We start from the raw sequence: 25,947 nt of genomic DNA, 5'->3' as shown, positions 1-25,947 counted from the left end.
ATTAAACCTTATAATAAGCACTATTTTCATAATACACACCCACCACGGCTGGCGGAGTGATCTTCGGCGGAAGCACACGACCGAACCGCACCACAGGTTAAGTTACCAACAGTCCTAATGGAAGGTGACTCTCCTTCCATAAGCCATCAACGACCATCAAAAAGGTAAATAAAACTTTATTTTACAGTACAGTTTATTTCTTTAATTACAGTCCTCATGTAATGCGCCTCTCTTTCCAAACAGCAATTCCCTTTGACCTTCGACCTCCAACGCCATTCCATCAAGCCATAAATGACCATCACAAATGTAAATAAAGTGACTTTATGATAGAATGCAGTGTATTTCTTTCATTACAATACAATAGCACATTTATTATACATAGAATAAGGTATGTTGTGTGTAGTTTTAAGGCTTATTTAGTTGAAAAGTATATTTTATGGAAACCCGGGAACGGATTATTCCCATTTTAATGGTTTCCTATGAGAAAAATGTTTTTGAGATACACACTTTTCGCCTTACACACTCTGTCTGGGAACCAATTAAGTTCGTAAGTTGGGGTCTCACTGTATGTCAAGTGCCATAATGCTTGCTAAAGTCCGACCCAACATTTAAAATTGTCCAATGTGAACCACGAGAACAGTCATTATTTTAGACTTCAAATTTGAAAATTAGTTCTTCCACTAACTCATTCACTGCCGGACGATGTGCAAAAATGGATCCTTGGAATATTGAGTTTGAGGACTACATAAACATACAATGCAGCGTAAGACTTTTTTCATCAGAAAAAAAGAGTTAATTTTTGGAAAATAATTAAAAAATGCTAGAATCCATTTCACCCAATAATGTGGAGTGAGAGTGTTTTTTCTAATGAATTATGACAAGAAATCTTTTTAGAAAAAAAAATCAAGACTATGTGAGTGATGTGCATTCATGGAAGTGCTGATGCAAAGTACAACTGTTTTGCCTTGGTGAAGGTGGCCACATTGGATTTTTTTAGGTCATGTTTTTTTTGGAGTAAAAATGCAAATCCAATTTTGAATTTGGTCATCTCCAAAATAAAATGTTATATTAACTCATTAACTGCCAGATGATGTGCAAAAATGTGTCCACTCCAGTGCCAGGGTTTTTGTCATTTTCACTCAAATTGCAGGAACCATGGAATATTGAATTTTAGGACTACATTAACACTCAATTCAGCATAAGGAACCTTAGACTCTCTTCTTTCATCAGAAAAAAAGAGTGAATTCCTATGCGTCTGGAGTTATCTGAGCTTGAAATGGGGACGGCTGTACAAAATACAATACAATACATATTGATTTATATAGCATTTTAACAGGAGCTGAAGCTGTAACAAAGCGCTAATATGGACAAAAGGCACATGCTGCCCCCTGTTGTGGGAGGGAAAAACATTGCCAGAGGTCTGGCCAGCGCTTTATTGGCAAGAAAAACCAAAACCCGAACACATTCAAGAATGGCGCTCCACGTCATGCTTTTCAATTCCTGAATACATTCGGCAATGGCAGTGAATGAGTTAATTTGTTGTGGAGGGCATGAAATATTGTAATTGCCCCGAGAGGAAAGTGTAACTACAACGTGTCCCGCGGCAAACAATGAGTTTGACACCCTTGATCTACAGCGATCTATCTTCCGACAAATTTCCACAGTTTATTTAACTGCTGAGGAAATTTATACAACAATCATCGCTCTCTCAACGGCTTTGTCGTAGGCCCGACCGACTACCACGTCCATACATGGAGCACAAACCAGACTCGAACGCCTTTCTGGAATGAACACGACAGCTCGGCGGGACAACAAGCAGTAACAAAAGCATCCAAAGGAAACAGACGAGACAGCGAGACACTGCGTTGAGGGAGGTGGGGTGAGATGGAGGAGGCTCGTGGAGGAAAAGAGGGAGTGATGGAGAGCAGAACGGATGACAGATTCCAGGGCTTTTGTGCACCGGATGAGTCTGAGTCCATGCGACAGTGTGTGAACCTGAGGAATGTCTACGCTAATCCTCAGACGCAGACACACGCATGTACTGAAACAAACACACGCACACTCACCGGATGAGCAAATGATTTGCTCAGATGGGCACATTTTGTGAATGGACGCCACCGGTCGGTCGGAAAGTCGGGTGTCTCAACCGCGGCGTCTAATATCATCAACAAGACGTGTCCTCACACGGGTGAGCGGAATGACTCATTTGAAGTCGGATGCAATCGGGAGGAAGTGACTAAAAGTGAAATTGCAGAGGCATATCTGAGACCGCGGTCTTTATTTACACTTATTATATGAAATTTGTCAACGTATTGTGTTTAATTTTTTTTGCACGGGCTTTGTTCATAGAGGAATAATGATCAAACAAAAGTCAAAGTGAAGATGAATTTCATTTCAACAGCCCCATGGTGAGTTGCTGTTAATGAACTTAAATGAGGTGAGAAGCTAACGTTCTGTTTAGCTAACGCAAGGGTGTTAAACTTATTTTTTTTTTGCCGCGGGCCACATTTTAGTTACATTTTCCTCTCAGGGGTCGTCATGAATTTTAGGAAACCATTCGAATGTCTAATCACCTCCACATGTTACATATAGAGTGCACATCTAATTGATGAATAAGTCAATAATAACAATAATAATAATAATAATAATAATAATAATACATTTCATTTATCAGCACCTTTCAAAACTCTCAAGGTCACTTTACAGTCACAGGATCAGTTTTTCTGTGAGTGAGCAGCGGCAGCCACACGCGCCAGCGTTCACTCAACCCGGGAATAATTCAAATAGATCACGTTAGCTAGCTAGCTAATAGATAACTAATAGATGTGGCGCCAACTTGAAGTAAAAACAACAACAAAAACAGCCCCCTCACTGCTGCGTTCTTGACCAATCACGTGGCTTTAACCGAAGACTGGGGGTGGGGAATAGAGGACAAAAACAGTCGGCTGCCATGTTGTTGTTAGAAGAACGGGCTCGTTCGCGAACGACACATCACTCATTGAGGCAGCTCCGTGTACGAAAACAGTTCGTATGCCAAGGTAAAGTTTGTATGCCAAGGTTAAAATATCCTAAATGTAACGTTCGTAAATCGAAGTTTGTAAGCCACGGGGTTCGTAAACCGAGGTATCACTGTACTTGACACTGTTACAATATTTGTTTTAGTACAACATAATAATCTATAAATTGAACAACAACGGTTGGAACGGGCTTTCAAGTGTCATAAAAGTAACGATAAACAGCAGAGTTCAATTACTAACGTTGTCACTCAAATAACAGAAAAAAACAACAAATCCTCAAAATTCATCGATGAAGTGACCCCGCACGGCTTAACACGACTCTGACGCAGGTGTGGGATCGAATGAGATCTTGGTCTTAAGCGAGAGTGACTCACAGCGAGGAATTCATTGTGAGAACGTGAATGAGTTTGCGATGACTTTGAGGAACCACATGTGGCGGGGAAGAGGAACAAGATGGAGAAGAAACGAGCAGCAGATGTTTTGAGTGGTTGAGCAACACATCACGGTGCGGATCTATCTGGTGAATCAACTCCATTGGGGAAGCCAGGTCACAAGGCGGTGATGACTGATCATCTCCACAATAACAAACAATAAACGTTAGCATACACACATTATGTTAAATGGGTCGATGGTGCATTTATTGGACAGACGGCCACACATGAGACATGCCAAAAGCTCAGAGGCTCTCTGGGGGGGTACTCGCTGACATCATACACACGCATGCGTCCGTACCTGTATAGTACAGCAGAGAATCGCACGGGTATCAAGACACAGCAAGTGAGCGCAAGCGTACAGTAAAATCCCCACGGGGTGTTTTTCAGTAGCATCTCAAATGACTGATCCCATGTGTGCTTGAGTGCCTTGTTGGGTCGTTTCCGCATAGCCCTCCAGTCATCTTTTTATTTATTTATTTATTTATTTTTATTTTTACGCTTTCTCATCCGGCAATTGGTGGGAGTGAGACCACAAAAAAATAAAGGTCCCAAAAGCCATCAAATATGTTTTTCAACTGGGGAAAAACAAGTTGTCTATGGTAAGAAAAGGGGATTCAAATAAATTCAAAATACTCAAATTGAGATATTTTTTTTTAGGTTATAACATTAAATACAAACAAGTCTGATTGTATTTAATGTGAAGTTTCGAAATCAAAAGGCATGTTAAAAATTGTTTTGTGGGCTATTAATTTAGGATGGGATTCGCTCAGGATTCGTTTTTTTTAATATGACATTTTTTGAGTGCTTTGGGAATCATGAAAAAATAATGCTGTGGTGTCAACCATATTTTTAATTATTTATCTATTTATTTATCAAGTTATCTTTTATGTATTTATTAATGTGTTAATGTTTTAATAATGTATTAATAATGTATTGACAATGTATTAACAATGTATTAATAATGTATTATTTATGTATGAATTTATGTATTTATTTCTTAATGTTTTTATTTTTGTACTTATTTGTTTTAGCTATTTATTTATTTAGCTACTTGCTTATTGAGGTATATATTTATTTAGCTATTTATTTATTCAGCTACTTGTTTATTGAGCTATGTATTTATTTATTTAGGTATTTGTTTATTTATCAGTCTGTCTGTCCATTCGTCCGTCCATCCACCCATCCATGTCTACTTCTGAATTACAGCTTGCCTCGGAGGCGCGGTGAAAAATCCGAACGCAATTAATTACGTTACATTATTTCATACATTTATTTACAAGTACAGTTTCCAGCAAGAATCATGAAAGTTGACACGCATCAAATGATGTGGCGGGCCGATCTGGCCCAGGGGCCTTGAGTTTGACACCTGCACTGCACATCGTCAGTAATTGTGATATTGCAAATTGTGAATTAAAATCAAGGCCTGATTTGCAAATGAGCAAGTCTCGTAAAGCGGGCTATATTTCAACAGGTTGCTGATAATACGAGTGCATTATGACTCGTCTCTCACTCTCCTTTTCACACTGACTCAACTTTCACCGCGGCCTACGAAGACACACTCACGCTTCCTCACCCTCACGGACACTTTCACACAACGCAGACGTGGACGAAAGTAGTTCGACAACAGACGAGGCAACAACGGATGTGACCGAGCGACCTCGCGCCCATTCGGTCCGAAACGCGGGTATGCCGTCCGTACAGTACCGATCACGCACACACCCACACTTGGGTGACACACAGGATGTTAGGAGAGCAACATGACATTCCCAGGGTCCCTTTTGCAAGGCCATTGCCATGGTAACGGACTGACATGCAACATTCCGCTATCCCGATGAGGGTTGCTGGGGCCTACACTGTCCAGAGTGCCTGTGTATGTGTGTGTGTGTGTGTGTGTGTGAGTCTACGCACGCGCACCATATGAGACCATCGGCTGGGGGCTGAGGAGACCTCAACTTTCAATGTCATAATCGGCACATCTGTCAGTGCTCCCCTGGGCGGTTTGTTTCTCTCAGACTGAAAATATCCATTTTTGTCAAAGCGTACGGTGGAACCCGCAAAGCCAAACTCCAGAAATGGCGGACATGTTGGCGTTCGATCAAAATTCAATGGAAAATTAGATCTCAACAACATCCATCGTGTTTTGTTTTTTTGTAGGATTTGTGAATGAATTCTTTCAAAGTTTGCACTTGTGTATTTCAGCCTTCTTTGTGTGATTCCACAACAGTGATTGCAAATCCATCAAAGTGTGTCAACGACAAAAAAAAAAAAAAACACACTTGTTACATTGACAAGGTTGCTCGGTACAACATGTACAGTGATACCTTGGGTTAGGAACTTAATTGGTTCCCAGCCAGAGTGTGTAAGGCGAAAAGTGTGTATCCCAAAAATGAATTTCCTATGGGAAACCATTAAAATGAGAATAATTCGTTCCCAGGTCCCCATAAAATATAATTTTCTACTTTCTCATTTTCTAAGCCTTAAAACTACATAAATATTTAAAGTAAATCATTTTTATGTATAATAAATGTGCTATGGTATTATAATTAAAGAAATAAAGTCTACTTAATAATAAAGTCGTTTTATTGACCTTTGTGATGGTCGTTGATGGCTTGATGGAATAGAGTGGCTGGTTTCATCAGCATTAAACACTTGATGAGGAACGTAACCTTCTTTCACCATCTTGAGGAATGATCCCATGTAGGTGCTTTCTCTGTGATAATTTTATGTAGTTCCTCATCAATTATGTTCTGTTTAGCTGGGTTGATAGCTTTTTGCATCAAGTGTACAGATGGTTTTGTGCGGGTTATTTGTGAAGCCTGATTGATGGGATATTTTAACCTTCCAGTCTACACTCTACTTTTGAACTATCAAAGTTGAAACGAGTCCAAATTTCACTGTTTTCTATCCATTTTCTCACCATTTCACTTTTGATAAAGGACAAAACAGTCGGCTACCATTTTCTTGTTAGGAGAACGGGCTCGTTCGCGAACGACACATCATTCATTGTGGCAGCTCTGTGTGTATCCCAAAAAATAGTTCGTATGCCAAGGTAAAATTTTCATAAATGTAAGGTTCGTAAACCGAAAAGTTCGTAAGCCAAGACCAGCAATAAATATTTGTCACTATTTTTGAAGCTAGTTAATGGATTGTATTGGTTAGCCTTTATTAGTCTCGCAATGGAGAAATTTACATTTCACCGCAGCAAAGTGATGAAAGTAAAACGAAAGCGAAGGAAGAAGTAGAAAAACAAAACACAGGAGATGCTGGAAAGGCAGCCATTCTCGTGGCGCCATCTTGAAGTCAAAACAACCAAACAAAATGGCGGCATAAACTAACCTGTTTTCCCAAGTTCTGTCACGTGAGCTCCCGCACTGCGCAAATTGATTAACGTATTTTCCGGTACATAACGCGCACCTAAAAGCCTTGATTTTCTTAAAAAAAAGACCCTTTGCCTTCCACGCAGGTGCGCCTTATATGTGAAGTAACATTGAGCCACAACAGGTGTCGCAACTACTGTCAGCAACCATCGACTCCATTAGCCCCTGTAGAAAAAGTATTGCATAACTCCAGCCTCTACTGTAGTGCCTTATAATGTGGTATGCCTTATGTTAGGAAAACCTTTATAGATTGATATATTATATTTGGAAAATTTTTTTCATTCATTGAAGGTGCGGCTTATACTCCAGTGCGCCTTAAATATGCACAAAGTTGGAAAAAAGTTGGAAAACTCATTCACTGCCAAAAAGTTGGAAAATACACAAATAGAGGGGATGCTAGAATCTATCACAGCCCTCTTTGGCCAGTCAAATGGGGACAGTCATCAACAAATTATTATTGTTTAATGTTTTTCTTTTTCCAACAGCTTAACAAAAATACAGAACACAAGGTCAAAAACACATTCCAGCATCATTACACATTGGTCAGGTGGCGGCAAAGTGCCAGTTTTACTTTATTTTGGTTAAATTGTGTTGTATTATTCAGTTCTGGACTCAAAGCATTACCTCACTGCACGCACCGCTGAAAACTACACCCACAAAAAGAATGGAAATGAATATCCCTCGGACAGTGCTAATCGCAACCGAACACGATTATCTTGATTGAAAACAGAATGTTTGATTCAACTTTATATTTAAAAAAAAACAAGCATTCCACTGAGGTAGTTTTGATCTCTTCATATTCTCCATCAACACCATCTGCGGCAGGAGAGGAGGATGTGGTGACAGAATTGCACATTTACTAAACTTTTAAAAAGCGCGCACACACACATGCTGGACGCGCAGAAGTGATCGAAGAGAGTGTTCTAGGAAATTGGTGGAGGGAGATGAAATAAATGTGTCAGTTTTTTTTTCTAGGCTTCTGAGAAATAGTGAAGGGCTGGCGAAATATGCACATGTTGAAAAAAAAAAGCACACACATCCACAGAAAAGATTCACATGGGCCAATTTAGCTCAGAGTTGATGAATTAGAGATGGTCTGACTGGAGATGTTATTAATTGCTTTGCACTTTTAAAGAGTTTTGGCAAGAAAATAAATACATACTGTGTGCATTGTAAAGTTAGATTTTTTTTAACCTTCTTGACAGCACTTTAGATCGGAATTCAATTGATTTTGTGACTATACTCAGAACTTAAGCAAATCTCCCCTCCCCATTAAAATGAATGGAGATACTGTTAATCCATCCCAATTTAGCACCCTTCTTAAAAAAGCAATACTTTTGTTCGTTAGAAATAAGAAATAAAACATTGTACTCAACAAAAACATACTATGATTATGTAAAATTATAGAATGTGAAAACACTAAACATTTATGAATATTTTATCTATTTTTGCTTCCTGGGACTAATTGTATAGCCACTTGGGGCTAATTATATTGAAATAAAATAAATACAATCACTTACTGTGAACTCAATTAAAGTCACAGTTGTTGAAGCGTAATTTTTATGCCTGTGTGTATTCTTATATTGTCTGTCTACTTGTATTGCCCCCTCATTTGTGTTGTGTTTACACCGTGTGTGAGAATTAACTCATTCACTGCCATTCCCAAAATTGTTCAGGTTTTAGTTTTTCTTGCACAGGGGTCAGGGGGCGCTGATAAGGCGCTGGTCAGACCTCCGTCAATGTTTTCCTTTTCCACAAGGGGCAGCATTTTCGTTCTGTTTCAAGCTTGGATAACTCCAGACCCATATAACTTCGGAATGAACTATTTTTTTTCAGATGAAAGAAGAGAGTCTAAGGTTTCTTACGCTGCATTGAATGTTTATGTAGTCCTAAAACGCAATATTCGATGTGTCCTGGAATTTGAGTGAAAATGGTAAAAACCCTGGCAATGGAGTTGATAGAGTGCTTATGCACATTAGTAAACATATTATGTTATTTCATGCTTAGATTAGTAAACATATTATGTTATTCCATGTTTAGCTTAGAACATATGTTATTGCATGTTTAATTTAGTCTACATGGAATTATGAAGCTTATTAGTTGAATAATTGCGTGTCTGCAGAGTGTAACAAGTATCAACTTTCAGTCTAATGTTCTCCCAATACTTGTCCGTAGCTGATTGGACAACAGATCGCTGCTGCGTGACTTCCAATACTTGTCCGTAGCTGATTGGACAACAGATCGCTGCTGTGTACTTTTAAACTAGTTTGAGCAGGCGGGCTTTGTGCGTCTTGGCTTCCCGCTTCAGACGAGAGATGTTCTCCTTTTGTTTTACGAGAATAAAGTATTTTTTTCTGTTCACTATCTATCGTCCCCGCTGGTATTTCATCATAAAACTTCGTTCAACTCCGAACCAGATGAGAAACAGGAATTAGAATCCAACAGGAGTGGACACATTTTTGCACATCATCTGGCAGTGAATGAGTTAAGCTAACCCAACGTTCGTATGGCAAAGTTATGTGGTTGTTTTAAATACGATTTGTTCTGTGTTTAGTTACTAGAGTTAGTCAACTCTAGTTGGAAGTTGCAACAAGCCACTTTTTGGGAAGCATTGGTCCTTATCCGACAACTGTTGCTTGTGGTTACGGTGGGTTTAGAGCGCATCTCAGATTTTTTTTACTCGCAAGTCAAAGCAAACTTCTGCAGTTCCTACTTTTGGAATAAATTTGGTGGTATTATTTTGGAACAGTATTATTTTTTTGTTGTTGAGGTTCATCCAAATCAAATGAATAAAAAAAATAATCAAGAGTGGTTTAGAATGTGAATGAGAAAAGAACATGATTAAATGAATCGTCAGCACAGCAGCCACAATGTTAGCATACATTACTCACACATACAAAAAGTATATCTCCCCCTCCCCCCATATTTAACTTTGTAATTTCTCCCTTTTCATATACGAGATGTTTTGCCAGGAAAGATTTGTGGCAGTGACATCCTCTGCCATAAACGTCTCGGTTTATTGAGCACGTACGTATGCCAGCATGGAACTTCATCGTCATCATTCCAGAAAATCAAGAGGAACTTTTCTCATCTTCCAACTTTATCCAACTCCTTTCAAAAAAGAGCAGCAAGTGCGTGTGTTCACATTTGACTTTGTAGACACGTTAAGGGTGTGGGTTTATGTTAACGTTCAATCAAGAGAGCAAAAACAATAAACATTGTCAAAAGATTTCTCCCAAGATGACAGTTTGTCAAAACACTGAGTCAAGTTCAAGCGGAGAACAGTGTACCGTATTTTCCGGTGTCTAAGGCGCACCCGAAAGCCTTCATTTTCTTCAAAAGATAGTCCTGCGCCTTATACGCAGGTGCGCCTTATATGTGAAGTAATATATTTATTATATTCATTATTATATTATATTCTGAACATTGTTTTCGTCCATTGAAGGTGTGCCTTATAGTCCGGTGCACCTTATATATGGAAAAGGTTTGAAAATACATAATCCATTGGGGGTGCGCTTTATACTCCAGTGCGCCTTATACACCAGAAAATAAGGCATCAAAAATGTTGAAAACAATGGCTGCCTTAAGAATTGAATTTTTTTAAAGTTGATAAAATTGATCAGACACTTTTGTAATTTATTGTTTTTTCACTTAATGTAGAAGATTCTAAAGGCCTTTGAAGTGAACATTTGGATTTGTTCAGTCATTTTCATTTTCTTCATCCTCACAAGGGTAAAACTTTATTTAACTTAAAAAAATATTTATTTATTTATTCATTTATTTATGCTATGCTTGTTTAATGTTACTTGTACACCTTCTCAAAACCCACCTATTTAAAATTGCAGTTTCTGTATAGCTCACTCTCTTGTTTCTATTCATAATTGTATTTTATTTATTGCATTCTATTTGTGATTGTATTTTATTTATTATAGTACGTATGCTTGTCTGTGACTGTAAAATGTCCTTGAGAGCTTTGAAAGGCACTTAATAGTAATGTGTTGTTATTATTATTACCGTATTTTTCGGATTATAAATCAGTTTTTTTTTACTTGAGCAAGCTGAAATTCACATTGAAATTCCTCATTTTTGTTCAAAATTAAAAAAAAAAAACAGCAGAGAGCTCCAATAAGTCTGGTTTGTTAAGAACTGATTGTTCGTCTCTATCTCTCCATCCATTACATGTGATTAACTCATTCACTGCCATTCCCGATCTTTTTTGGATATTGAAAATATCCAAAAAGGAGCGCATTTACCATTTTTTCCCCCGGTATTTCCGATGGGGCCGAGAAAGCACTGGTCAGACCACTGGCATTGTTTTTCCCTCCCACGAGGGGGCAACATTTGGCTTTTGTACAGCCACCCCAATTTCAAGCTAAGATAACTCCAGACCCATATAATTTAGGAATTAACTTTTTTTCTGATGAAAGAAGAGCATCTCAGATTTCCAATGCTGTATTGAACTCATTATTCCGTAGGCCCTGGAATTTGAGTGAAAATTACAAAAAGCCTGGCACTGGAGTGGATACATTTTTGCACATCGTCTGGTAGTGGATGAGTTAATGTTACTTGAGCAAGCTGAATTATCATTTTTTTTATTCCACTTTTTTTAAAATTGCCTTGACATTGGCCATTTTGCTATTGAAATCTGCATTCATTCATTCATTTTCGGTTCCGCTTTATCCTCACGAGGGTCACATGTATTAATTTTGTTATTTTTGCTACGCTTGTTTAATGTTCCTTGAGCAAGCTGAAATTTGCATTTAAATTCCTCATTCTTGTTCAAAATTGAAAAACAGCAGAGCTTGAAAAAGTCTGGATCAAAAGTTTATTTTAAAACTGATTGTTTGTCTCTATCTTGATCAATGACGTGATCAAATGCAGATCCGTCCCGATCACAATTCAGACAAGAATCCCATTCAGACCAACAAAAAGGCATGATATTATCCTGTCAGTGTTTTTGTTGTTGTTTGTTTTGTTTTTATGAAAATAATCGGCCAACCCGCCATCATTTCTTTCCTCTTTTGGCACGTTTGAACAAACGTTCTAACGCACTTCTGCTCCTCTTGACTTCACTTCCCGAGTTCAGCTGAGCCAGAAGCAAGCCTGCACTGGGAGCCAGATCAAACCCACGATAAGATTTTCCGCACCAGCGTTCACGCCAAACATGACTAGCCCGGGTCAAAACTATGCCAACATGTTTAAAAAAGGCAATTTGCTCCGAGAGGTGGACATGCTCCACTCGCAATGGGGATTTGATTAGATCATTTTTTTAATATTCTGTTCAAAGTGAGAGGCCCAGAATAATACGTAATGTACACCTAATGTACTGTGATGGAAACCTGAAAGAGTGAGAGGAGCAAGCTTCTAGGCTGGAGGAGATTACACAGCTGCTGCACAATGTGAACATTACAAGCAAACACAGTTTTTAAGGCACGGGAACATTCGGGGTTGGACTCCAAACGTTTACCACTTCGTACATTCACACTTTACAGTGATATTCGTGCAACTACATGTGCGATACAATTTATTAAATTGGGTTTTGTGGCTTCTCAAAATTAATTTCCCTGTGCGAGACTGTCAAAATGGCTCATGCAGATCCCTCCTTAAAATATGCCCATTGCCCCCCCACCCCCCCCAAAACAACAACAACAAAAAACACCCGGTTCAGGATGTTCCCCTTCGACTGCCCAAAGATGGCTGGGATGGATTCTAGCACCCCCTCTACCCGTGTGGATGTGGTTTGGGTTGAGTTTTGTTTTCCCCATTTTACTGTATTTTCCGCAGTATAAGGCGCACCCCCAATAAATGGTGTATTTCCAAACTTTTTCCATATACAGTGATACCTTGGCATACTAACTTAACTGGTTTCACAGAATGTGTGTGTAAGGCCAAAAGTGTGTATTCCAAACATTAATTTCCCATAGGAAACCATTAAAATTAGAATAATCCGTTCCCAGGCCCCCTAAAAAATAATTTTCAACTAAATAAGCCTTAAAACTACACACAATATACATTATTTATGTATAATAAATGTGCTATGGGATTGTAATTAAAGAAATAAACTGTACTGTATAATAAAGTCGTTTTATTTACCTTTGTGATAGTTGTTCATGGCTTGATGGAATGGATAGCTTTTTGCATCAAATGTCTCAAGGACCTCTGGGTTGTACATCTTAGAAGTTGTGATATTGCAACAGTAACAGATGCAGGCAGACACACTAGAAACTTCATTAATAGCTGGTTCCATTGCTTGTATGTTCTCTTCAAATTGTACAGATGGCTTGCGCGGGTTATTTGTCGAGCCTGAGTCATAGGATATTTTAACCTTGCAGTTTACACTCTGTCTTTGAACTATCAATAAAGATGAAATGAGTCTGAATTTCACTGCGTTTTCTATCCATTTTCTCACCATTTCACTTTTGTTTTTTTGGTTCAAGCTCTGTTGTCTCCCTTTCGTGTGTGTGTGTGTGTGTGTGTGTGTGTGTGTGCGTGCGCGCATTTCTGTTTCTGTACCCCTCCCCCCACGCAATGCTGCATGTGTCCTGCTGCGTGTGTCCCCTTCCTCCTGTTTCACGGATCTTGACCAATCACGTGCGGCTTTAACCAAAGACTGGGGGCGGGGAATAGAAGGGGAAAAAAGCCGGCTGCCATTTCAGGAGCTGCAAAAAACGGCTTGTTCGCGAACGACACATCACTCATTGTGGCGCTCCGTCTGTTCCCTGAAAAATAGTTCGTATGCCAAGATTATATTCTCGCAAATTTAACGTTCGTAAGGCAAAAAGTTCATTAGCTAAAGCGTCCATAAGCCGAGGTATCACAGTATAAGGTGCACGAATGTTTTCCAAATATAATATAAAAATACATAAAAGTTTTCCCAATACAAAGCGCACCGGAGTACAAGTCGCACCATCCATGAATGGTGTATTTTCAAACTTTTTCCATATATTATATTGCAAATTTCCCCATTGTGGGACAAATAAAGGTTTTCTGATTCTGATTCTGATATAAGGCGCAACGGACTATAAGGCGCACCTTCAATGAAAGTTTTCCAAATATAATTTATAAATATCTAAATGTTTTCCAAATACATTATAACATTATACAGTAGAGGTTAGGGTTACCCACAACTTCTTCTGTGGGGAAAAATGGAATCAATGGCTGCTGACACTCATTGCGAGACCTGTTGTAGCTTAATATTACTTCACATAAAAGAAGCACCTGCGTATAAGGCGCAGGGTCATCTTTTGAAGAAAATCATGGCTTTTGGGTGTGCCTTATACACCGGAAAATAGGGTACTCCCAGAGTTGAATTGCGATAGACAGCCAAAGTTTTGAGATAAACGTCACGAAAAAAAGGGGTGACATGATAATTAGTTCGACTAGATTGCTGAGAAATGTATCCAAGCTTGATTTAGAAGAAGATGACAACGAAGAATATCCAATGTTGGTTGAAGTTGGTTTCACTGCTGCAGTGGTTGGACAAAGGAAAATTATCGGGCAGCTTTACTTTGGGGGCTCGGCTGAGTCGTGGTTCATCCCGGAGAAGACATTTAATACAATTAATACCAAATAGATAAAAATGGGAACACACATGGGTTTTATACAATAAAAAGGGCTGCTTGCCGACCCCCCTCTTGCAGAAAGAGACACTAGAAAGAAACGAGAGCAAGATCTGACAAACATCTTGACCACATGACTCTAACCACTTCACTTCCTTTAGATGTTTCTCTTGATTTCTGTCACACCGAAACACATGTGCAAATTTAAGGGCTCTTCAACAGTCAAAGTGAAGCATCCGGCTCATTGTTGCGAGCCAGGGGGGGGGGGGACTGTCGAGCCCACCTCCTAAAGAGAATCCAAATCCAAGATCTTTGGTGTTCGTTTTAACTCATTCACTGCCAGATGATGTGCAAAAATGTGTCTACTCCAGTGACAGGGTTTTTTGTCATTTTCACTCAAATTACAGGACCCACAGAATATTGAGTTTTAGGACTACATAAACATTCAATGCAGCGTAAGAAACCTTAGACTCTGTTTTTCATCAGAGAAAAAGAGTAAATTCCTAGATTATATGGGTCTGGAGTTATTTGAGCTTGAAATGGGGGCGACTGTACAAAATATAATACAATGCATGCATATGTCCCCTCGTGGGAGGGAAAACCATTGCCAAAGGTCTGACCAGCACTTTATCGGTACCCCCCGCAAGATAAAAGCAAAACCCGAACAAATTCGGAAATGGTGCTCCACGTCATGCTTTTCAATTCCCGAATAAATTTGGGAATGGCAGTGAATGAGTTAATGCGCTACAAAACTGTAAAAAAAAGGTACTTGAATGAAATAAAAAAACTTGAATAACAATAAAAAAAAGACGCAAAATGACTTTATCCACTTTGCGATTCCCACCTCTGCTTGCGTTTGGGTTCCGGTTCTGCTGACCGGGCCTGTGTTTATGAAGCACTTTAGTTATGGTACATACAACGAGGGGCTAATCAACACACCATGTTGCCATCTAAGAAGCTAAAGTACAAATAACGCACAACAGCATGATCAGGTGTTAGGGCAATTCGTTATACGAACACATTTCTAACATCTTCTCTATTTCTTTACATATCTTTTATTTTATCAGACCTCCTGTCATCATGCCACATTCTGTCCATCTTTACATGACATCACATCCTGTCAGTCTTTATAAAAGCTCTCCCAACAAGCCCCTTCTTTTTCTTCCTTCTTGGCTCTCCTTCTCTGCCTGCCCCTTGGGGTTTAAAGAATCTTTTTTGTTTTTACTTTTGATTCCTGCATCATTCATGAAGACCCTAACACAGGCTGAATGAAAAACTGCTTTCCACTGATGCTTACAATCGCCCTTTCGTATACTTTGGTATGCGCTAACAACTTGTTGACAATGATTTCAAATTCAAATGAGCATCCCGGTACGGTAATGCATGTATGACAAATTTTTCCAATCAATCATATTGGCTACAGCAACGCCACATTAAACCTCATTTGGAATTTTTGTCGTGTCACTGAAGCATTTAGAGGAGCTCTAATATGCTGCCAATACACGGCAAAGCACAAGCTAAGCAGGGGGTGGGGGGGAAATCATAAAGAGAAAGCATGTGGGAAATATTAGGGCGAGAAAAGCTGGAACAAACACACACAAACAAACAGATGAGATGCGATTAGGACAAAACCTACAGGAGATCTGAGGAAACACATCCGCTAAGAGATGCTTAGCCGTTTATGGGAACTCAAGTGACTTTTGATCACCACAACTTTCCTGGCAATATTCTGAGCTTTTCGGCTGCCGTTTTGTGCACGCGCAAGCATCAGATGAAAGGAAAAGGAACACTCGTACAGCGGCGGGGGCGGTTCAAAAATCTGACAGGCGACAATCGCAAGGCGAAGCTCAAGTGATTTCATTCTAAACATTCATTCCCGTCGGCACAGGCCACTTTAAATTTAAAACGGAGAGGAAAAGAATGTAAATTGTTTACAGATTTTGGGGGATCAGTTTGTCCTCTTTAACTCATTCACTGCCAGACGATTGCAAAAAATCCAGTGCCAGGGTTTTTTGTCATTTTCACTCAAATTGCAGGACCCACCGAACATTGCGTTTTTGGACTACATAATCGTTCAATGTAGCACAAGAAACCTTTTTTTCTCATCAGAAAAAAACAGCGTTAATTCCCAAGTTATATGGGTCTGGAGTTATCTGATCTTGAAATGGGGGCAGCTGTACAAAATACAATACATACATAATGATTTATATAGGGCTTTAACAACAGCTAAAGCTGTAACAAAGCGCCAACATGGAAAAAACGGAAATGCTGCCCCCTCATAGAAAAGCATTGAGTCAGAGGTCTGACTAGTGCTTTATTGGCACCCTCCTGCAAGAAAAAACAAAACCCGAGCAAATTCAGGAATGGCGCTCCATGTCATGCTTTTCAATTCCCGAATAAATTCAATAATGGCAGTGAATGAGTTAATATACTGAAGCCAAAGAACCCGGGATGAGATGTTGCCATCGGTGACGCCTGCGTCCTGACTTCCGTCCTTTCAGCTGAAATGACAAGATTCACTTCTGCAGGAAAGCATCTTTGACATGACTCTTTCGTCCACAAATCGAGCAAAAGCCAACTTAAGCGAGGCGTTGGGCATCACGGTTGCAACAAATCAATTCATCCGTAAAAAACGATAGTAGTGCATATGAAGTCAACTTGTGTATTAGTATATAAAGTGTACTTTTGCATAACAAACGGGAACAAATAAAGTTATAAAAGTATACTGTATGTATACTTCTCAGTATAAGCAAAGATTATTTAAAGGACAACCAACAGCACTTTTTTGTTTCCTAACTGACACCAGAAAAACGTTTTATAGCATCTAAAATACCCAAAACACGCAGGATGATTTTAGTCAAATGCAAAACACCAATAAAAATGACTTAAAGTGTCCAAAATCTGCAAAAGAATTGAGCTGCGAATTGAGCATTTTCAGAAAGTCCCGCCCCCACTTTGTGACGTCACGCCAAGACGTCTTGCATTGCTGGAGAATCAAAACAATGGCTTCAGATTCGGAGAATATGCTTTCTTGTTACACATCCAGTTATGAATATGATTCAAATAGTTCTGAAGAGGAAAGCATACATGTTTGCAATCGATTAAAGAAGGTTTTCTGGGTCGGGTCTGGGTTTGATGGCTCAAGACTGACGTGTAGTGTCACAGAAAATGCAGAAGATGGCGGCAGAGCTCCATGTAAGGAATTAATCAGCCCGTTTCCACAGGCTGATTAATTCCTTACACTGAGCTTTGTCGTCCTCTTCTGCCTCTTTTCGGTGCAACACGAGGTTTTCAGACCAAACAAGTACAGCAAAATGCATTGACGTGATGGAACGACTGCTACAATGTGTCCTTTTTTCGGTCAGGGGCGTTCCTTCAGTGACGTAGGGTGAGGACTCGTCACCAATTCAAAAACAAGACTTCCGGAATATTCAGCTCGAGTCTTAAAACGTAAAATATAGCTATATGCGGTGGAATCTTAAAATACGCTCAGTAGAAGTCATTTGAAGCCATTTTACAAATTATGGACACAACTTGTCCTGTCCGGAGGGGTCGGTTGTCCTTTAAACATGCATCTGCGAATTTTATAAACATGCGGTGGAGCGCGCAGCTGGCAGAGGAGTTGAGGGCTCCAACTTACTGGTACTGTAATATTGACCACTTGACCACTTTTGGAGGAAAAGAGCTTAGCAGTATCCCAAAAAGTCGGTGGAAACTGGTTCCTACTTAGTTATGACCCACTGAAGAGAAGTGCTTATATAAAATGAATAGATCGATGAATCCCACAAAAATGTTTTTCATTTATTTACTTTTACTGGATTGTCATAAAAAAATTGTAAAGGGAAGCCCAGACTTTGTCTGACTTTTCGTGGAAGGGAAAAAACATTGCCAGAGGTCTGACCAGCGCTTTATCAACACCATGGCAAGATAAACCCCCCCCCCCCAAAAAAAAGTTCTATGTCATATTTCCAATTCCCGAATACATTTGTGAATGGCAGTGGATGAGTTAAAAACCAATTGAAATAGCCCCATTTAAATAAATAAATAATATGTTCACAATAGCATCGCTTTGACTTTGGGACTTGTAAAATTGCCTCCCCCCCAACTCATCCTATCTACAGGAAATATGTAAATAATGGTGAGGTCACAGACTTTGATTACACAACACACATTTTCATTATCGGACCTTCAATCTAAGACAATGCAGCTTTGGGTTGGGCCTTCAATAACAAAAAGGCACTTGATGCGCCCGGAAAAAACACATTTGTTTTTTATTCACCGTCGCGTTGACACGTGAAGTAATCCGACATCAGATCATCTGCTGGGATTATTACATTTTCTGATTATTCTCAGGACTTCTTGCAGCTGTGTCACGGCAGGAACGACATTATCAGTTCCCAAGCAGCTTCCTCTTTGAGCTAAATGACCTTACTGATAATGCCGTTTCACACAAAAGACAACACAGCCAAGATATAAATACAAGTCACGAATATCGGACGTGTTTATTATTGCCATCTTTGTGCTCATATGATGACAAAGGGAAAGTCCTCTGATATATTTCAGCTTTATTTAGTTTTTGAAACACATTTTCCTCACACGAGCCTTAAATTGTGCACATGTTAGTGAACAGCTCTCCTTCCTTTTAAGGCCATTCTCGGGGCCGTTTACGCTCGCCCTTGCCAAGATTCCGCACGCGTGTGCATAAAACCCAAAAAGTGAGAGATCCTCCGATGAATTTGGCGTCACAGTCAAGCAGGGCCGAGATCTTTGGCCACGGTGCGCAAAACGTACATGTATGCACGGGCACGCGTGGCTCTCGGGCTCTATCATTAAGTCAATTACTTCAAGCATGCGGTGGAGCGCGCAGCTGGCAGAGAAGTTGAGGGCTTCTAAATATAACAAAAACGCTACCAAGCGCACACGCATGCCATCTCTCTCACTGACCTAGCTTAAGCACGTCTGTGGCCCGAATACACACTTGCAACCAACATAGGTGAGATTGAAAAACAAACAAACAAACGGGATGCTTCCGTGAGCGTGACGCGCTATTTCCAAGTGTGTAACCTCAAGCTAGTTTCTTGAAGCCAAAGGGCTGACACGTGAACGTGAGATTCATCGTTGAGTCCGAACGGAGGCACATGTTGAACACTAGCGAGCGTGTGGCTCAAGTGAGCTACAAACAGGAAGCAGCGTGGGAGGTGTACCTTCTCATAACAGTGAGAGAGGACGTCCATTTGAAGTACAGTGACCCGCTACTTCACGGTTCATTAGCGCGGGGTCAGTGCATTGCAGATTTTTTTTCATTTAAAAATGACTCAGGTTTTGTACATCGCTATAGCTTGATTGGTTCCCGGCGCTGACGTCGACCAATTACAGCACAATATCCCATGAACAGCATCTTCTCAGCCCTGCCCAGCACCCCCTTGTGTCTAATCACGTGGGTTACTGTTTGATCGGTCGATTCAAATGCTTGCGTGGATCAGCGCTTTCCATTTAGAGTGTGTGTGTATGTCCCCACTTCGCATGTTTTCACCTATCGCTGTCCCCATTAACCGCGATAAACAGAGGATTACTGTAATTCAGGGGTCGGGAACCGCGAGCCATATATTGCTCTTTTGATGATTTCATCTGGCTCGCCGATAAAACGAAATACATATTCTGGCTTCTGCACTATTCATTTCCTGTTTGGGCTGCAGTTGGCGGAAAGCACAATTTTGATTGGATGATACTGACGTAACGTGGCCATTAATGTTCAAAGAGTAATTTTGATTCGATGACAACGACCTAGGTGGCCATTCATGTTAAAACGGGTAAACGTCACTTTTAAATAAACCCGACAAGTAAAAAAAATGACAAGTATAGTACACTTCAGGTTGAATGGACGGAAGGATTCGCCTTTATGGAGAGAAAAGGTTCTGATTCTAATTTGCAATGAAACAATACCATCAATGAAACAGTCGAATGTCAGTGGCACTTTGACAAGCTCTGTGCTAACGTTAGCATCATTATACTTCTGCGAGAGACAGCAGAAAGCAAGTGTGGAAGCTAATGAGACGTGTGCAGGCTAGCTAGCAGTAACTAGCAGTTGACTTTAATTCCGATCGTTTGGCTGGATTTTTACCAATCATGAGGAACGGAAACCATCATATTAATGGTGAGTTGAGTGAACGCGGGCGCGTGTGGCCGCCACTGCTCACCCGCAGAAAAGTGTGTGTTCGTGTTTGCGTGCGTGTTTACGTGCGTGTTTGTCACTGAAAAACGTTTCTCATATTTTGCTTTTATGCCGCTCTTAGTCAGAAAGGTTCCCGACCCCTGCTGTCATTCATCACATAGGAGAAGAGCCAAAGTGGTGAAATGCTAGTTGTTGTTTAATGATAGCCTTCATTTGGGCATTGGGGTGGGTGTGGGGGGTCACTCTGTTTCCTCTTAGCATCTTTAAAGAGTTAGTGCTTTGTGTGAACTACATGATGGACTAAACTGAGAAGTGTAGCATAAATGCAGTGTAAAAATGGAATGCCCTGTCTGCCTGAAAAAAAAAATTCTCATTGGAATTAAAATAAAAAGGACCCAAAATAATTAGAACCAGCATCACAGAACTAGTCAGTTCAATTCCAATTGACCAATTTCACAGCTTGTTTGATATTACATAGCAGCGAGTGGGTTTAGTTAAAAATGCTAACTTGGTGACCGAAAGCTAATGCGAAAACTCCATAGCAATATCAATGCCCAAAATAGCTCTGCTCTTATTTGGCCAAAAAGTCAGCGACACTTTGATTTTATTTGCTCTTATGAAAATAAACAGAGGGTTCAAGAGAGTTGATTTAAAAATGGAAGGGGGGAAACCCGAGACGAAAACAAATGGATGCAGGAAATGACTTGTGCCCCCATGTGGGTTGTGTGAAAGTTGTAGTTTGCGTTCTTATGTGTTGCTTCCGCCTAGTCTAATGACATAGACAAAATATTTTTTTTTCCTGGATTTTAAATCCGCCAATTGGATCCTTGCGTGTTTGGATTCTAGTGTTATCTAGCTAGCTTGCTATCTATTCGTTATCTAGCTGTCTATTGGCTATCTGGCTATTTATTGGCTGGCTGGCTCTCCTAGCTTGCTAGCTATCTCTTAGCTAGCTAGCTAGCTCTCTATTTTTTGAGTTATTCTGGGTTGAGTCAACACGGGCGCGTGTGGCTGCTCACCCACGGAAAAATGTATCATGTGACTGTAAAGTGACCTTGAGAGTTTTGAAAGGCGCTTATAAATGAAATGTATTATTATTATTATTATTATAGCTATCTATTCGCTGGCTAGTGGCTATCTATTCGCTAGCTAATAGCTGTCTATTCACTAGCCGTTCCCAATCTATTCGCTAGCTAGCTAGCTTGCTATCTATTTGAGATACTTCGGGTTGAGTGAACACTGGCGCGCGTGGCTGCCGCTGCTCACCCACAGAAAAAAACTTATCCTGCGACTGTAAAGTGACCTTGAGAGTTTTGAAAGGCGCTTAGAAATGAAATGTATTATGATTATTATTATAAGTCGATTTACATGCGTTTGTGTGTGTTTGTACCTTTGGGGGATCATAAAGCTCCAACTGGTAGCTTTCGCCTCCTTCGCCTTGGCTATCCCTGATCCTCCTGACCAGCAGGCGGCAGCGCTGCCATCGCGGCAAAGAGTCTGAGATGGCGTCGTCCACCAGCAAGTACCTCAGCTGGCCTTCTTTACAGCAGCTGCTGACCTCCGACCTCCTTCGCCTCATGCTCCCGCCGCGTAACCAACGGAAACGATCCAGGAAATGGGAGGCGACTCCAGAGAGAGGCGACACCGTCGTGGATGTCGTTTCGGCGTTGGGAGTAGTGGGCGGTTGAGAGGAACAGGGGGGTAACATTTGCTCGGATGTGCGGGGCGAGACGCTTGCGGGGCCGGTGAAGGAGTGGGTGGGGTTGTTGATGGACAGGTCCTGTGTTGAGGGTGGCCTGGGAAGAGGCCCTTTCTTAAAAAGTCGTCGGACAGACTGCCGGATCTGACTGACTGAGAAGTGTGTGACATCGGCGTGCGCCGGACCCGAAGTTGAAGAGTCGGATATGTGTCGATTCGCTGTACCAGATAGCTCCTCGTTACTACGGCTACGGAACAACAATGACCCGCTACCCAACGTACGGGTCAAGCCCCTGAGCAGCACCGGGTTCCCTGAACGGGGGTTTCCTGCCGCGCACCGCAGGGGCCGCTCTTGCTCCCTGGTCACCACCACCGGCTCCACTTTTGGCGACACCACGGCAAAGAGAGCGGCTCCTCCGGTTTGTCGGCCCGCCTCCCGGTAATCCTGCACCCCGGAGAAAGCGGTGATTCGTAATCGACCGATCACGGTCTGCGACGGAACCCTATGAACCGCCGGGGCGATGCTGCCGGGAGCGTTGGAGGAGGGGTTCTGCTGGAGAGGTGTGCCATCTTTGTCGACCTCGCAGCAAAAATGCTGCTGGAAGAGGTCGGTGAACTGCTTGGAAAAAGTCTCCGGCGGGGGGGCGTCATGCTGGGGGCGCTCCCTGGCGAAACTCCGATAGTGTCCCGCGAGTTGGCGCGCTGTGGCAATGGCATGCAGCTCGCAGAACTCCCTCCAGCCACGTGGGAGTGATGCCACTGCCACCCCTTGGCCGCCTCCTACTGTCGCGGTGCTGCTGGCTGGCTGGAATGTGTTACCATTCATTGCAGTAACCACACCGGCTGAGAATCACTGCAGGGACGCAAACACACAGAGAAGTCAATCAAACAAGGGTTCAAAAGTCAATATGAATGTGGCGAATAGATGCACGGGTGGCAGTTACAAAACGGAAAGAAATGGAAATGGAAGTAGGAGTCAATTCAGATCATCACGAGAGCATCCGGTATTTTCTTAGAACATTCTTAGAACATCAAACAATGTGACAGAACATCCAAAATGTTACAAATTACAGTAAAGTCTCGTTATATCGATATTCTCGGGAGTCGGAAAAAATATCCATATAACCGGACTATCGATATATCCGATCCTGCGGCATGTAAATTTTCTCCTTGCGTTCATAGAAATAGTATTGTAATAAGCAGTACTATCGATATAACCGATATCGATATAACGAGACTTTACTGTATCTCACACCAGAAAAAAAATGTCCAATCTCCACTCCATGAGAGAGACACTGACTCCCACGCGGTCAAGAAAATCATACGCATGAGGACTGGAGGAAATCGTTCCAGTCAGGAGATGGACCCACTTAAAAAGCAAAAATAAATACATAAAGAAAATAATAGAGAAGAAGAAAGGAGTGGAAGCAATTAACACGGCGAATTGTGTTCTCGTTCCCCTCCTGCGCCGATTGCAGAAGGTCAAGTATGTGAAATGAATGAACACATTCATAAGTAATTGAGACAGACAGTGAATGAGGTCTGACTAAGGAAGTATGGCTGGAAAATTTCTCAATCAACCACACTGCCGGCCGGCTCCGCCATCTGTGTGCTCGGGTGTGAATACGCGACCTATTTACAGGCGCAACCCCTCCACCCCCACCAGCACACACACACATACACACACTGATGTGTGCACCAGATATATACACGTTTCACTTTCTTTGTTTCAAAATCAATTCATGAGAGCTCCAATAAAGGGGTTTATTCTAAACCAGGCTAGTGTCCCAAGTCCGGTTGAGGGGCCAAATGCGGCCCGTGGTCAATTTTTATCCGTCCTGCAGCCTTCGTTATAAAATCAATAACGTCTGGCCCGTATGTAGAAATAATACATTGGGCAATAGCGCTGTTAAACGACAACCAACACCATTTTTTTGTTTCCTAACTGACATCAGAAAACGTTTTACAGCATCTAAAATACCCAAAACACGCAGGTTGATATTTTCAGTCAAAGGCAAAACACCGATAAAAATGAGTTAAAGTATCCCAAATCTACTTCAAAATGACCCCAAAAATGGCGAGTTTCAGAAGGTCCCGCCCCCTTTTTCGTGACGTCTCGCCAGGACGTCTTGCCTTGCTCTAGAATCAGAACAATGGCTTCAGATTCGGAGAATATGTTTTCTGGTTACTCATCCAGTTATGAATATGATTCAAATAGTTCTGAAGAGGAAATCATAAATGTTTGCAATCGATTAAAGAAGTCCTTCCGGATCATTTTGAGGCGTCTGGACTCCAATGTAGCGTCCCGGAAAATGTACAAAATGGCGTACAAGCGCCATTGGAAATGGGCTTAATAGTCTGCTGGGAATTTGTGTCAGCTCATATCAAATAGTAGTATCAGTGCAACACACAACTATTCACCATTGCGTTATTTATGTGTTTTCCTACTAATTTCGCCATCAACATGAAATTTTCAGACCAAACAAAGTACCCAAAATGCATTGTGTGTCACTTTCTTGGTCAGGGGCGTTCCAGACGTGACGTCATGTCAGACATCGCCATCAACTCGAAAACAAGACTTCCTGAATATTCAGCGCAATTATTAAAACGTAAAATATAGCTATATGCGGTGGAATCTTTGTAAAATACGCTCAGTAGAAGTCATTGGAAGTGATTTTACAAATTAGGGACACAACTTGTCCGGAGGCGTCGATTGTCCCTTAAAGGACAACCGACGTCACTTTTTGGTTTCCTAACTGACATCAGAAAAACGTTTTATAGCATCTAAAATACCCAAAACACGCAGTATGATATTTTTATTCAAATGCAAAACACCAATAAAAATGACTTAAAGTGTCCAAAATCTGCAAAAAATTGAGCTGCGAATTGGGCATTTCCAGAAAGTCCCGCCCCCAGTTCGTCCGGGGCTTCAGTTGTCCTTTAGGTGCTGCCATCTAGAAACTCAATTCGGAACATAAAATTAGTATATGACTAATTGACTGAATGAGCTCCCCAATTTTTTTAAATGGCGACACGTCTGTGTAAAATGGCGACAATTAAAGGTGTAAAAGTAAAAATGAAGTGAATAGTCAATTTCAATTTTCAATGTCAATTAAATTTTCATATGCATGTTTCAAATTAACCAAAACACATGCTTAACTCATTCAGTGCCAGACGTACAAGAATATGTCCGCTCCAGTGACAGGGTTTTTGTCATTTTCACTCAAATTACAGGACCCACAGAATATGAAGTTTTAGGACTACATAAACATTCAAAGCTGCGTAAGAAACCTTAGACTCTCTTCTTTCATCAGAAAAAAAGAGTTAATTCCTAAGTGATATGGGTCAGGAGTTATCTGACCTTGAAATGGGGTCAGCTGTAGAAAAGGCAAATGCTGTCCCCTCGTGGAAGGGAAAAAAACCTGGCCAGACGTTTGACCAGCAGTTTATCGGCACCCCCCGCAAGAAAAAACAACCCGAACAAATTCGGCAATGGCGCTCCACGTCATATTTACAGAATGGCCTGCTGAAATTTGTGTAAATTAATTGCTGTTATATGTAAAGAATATCTGCTCAGGCTGCCCCCCCCTACATTTTTAACAGGCCAAATCTAGCCCCTTTTGCAAAATGTTTGGACACCCTTGTTCTAAATGAACAAAAACAGTCTGTGTACTGGTCGCAAGTCGATTG

General features: G+C 41.0%; 1 protein-coding gene across 2 annotated transcripts in view; it reads right to left on the bottom strand.

The window, feature by feature from the left end:
- sh2b3 (SH2B adaptor protein 3) overlaps positions 1–25,947 on the bottom strand; it is a 62,128-nt gene that overhangs the window by 12,254 nt on the left and 23,927 nt on the right. For both annotated transcript variants that reach the window (XM_088993984.1, XM_088993986.1), the window contains exon 2: positions 21,950–23,110. In XM_088993984.1, the coding sequence (XP_088850110.1) occupies positions 21,950–23,083 (1,134 nt within the window). In that variant the 5' untranslated portion in view covers positions 23,084–23,110. The remainder of the gene's footprint in view (positions 1–21,949; positions 23,111–25,947) is intronic.

Source organism: Hippocampus bargibanti, linkage group LG04, assembly GCF_051943395.1.
Source record: "Hippocampus bargibanti isolate YZ-2025 linkage group LG04, ASM5194339v1, whole genome shotgun sequence".
Taxonomy (NCBI): domain Eukaryota; kingdom Metazoa; phylum Chordata; class Actinopteri; order Syngnathiformes; family Syngnathidae; genus Hippocampus; species Hippocampus bargibanti.
Note: the sequence above shows the minus strand (reverse complement) of the source record. Positions and strands in the feature narration are given on the sequence as shown.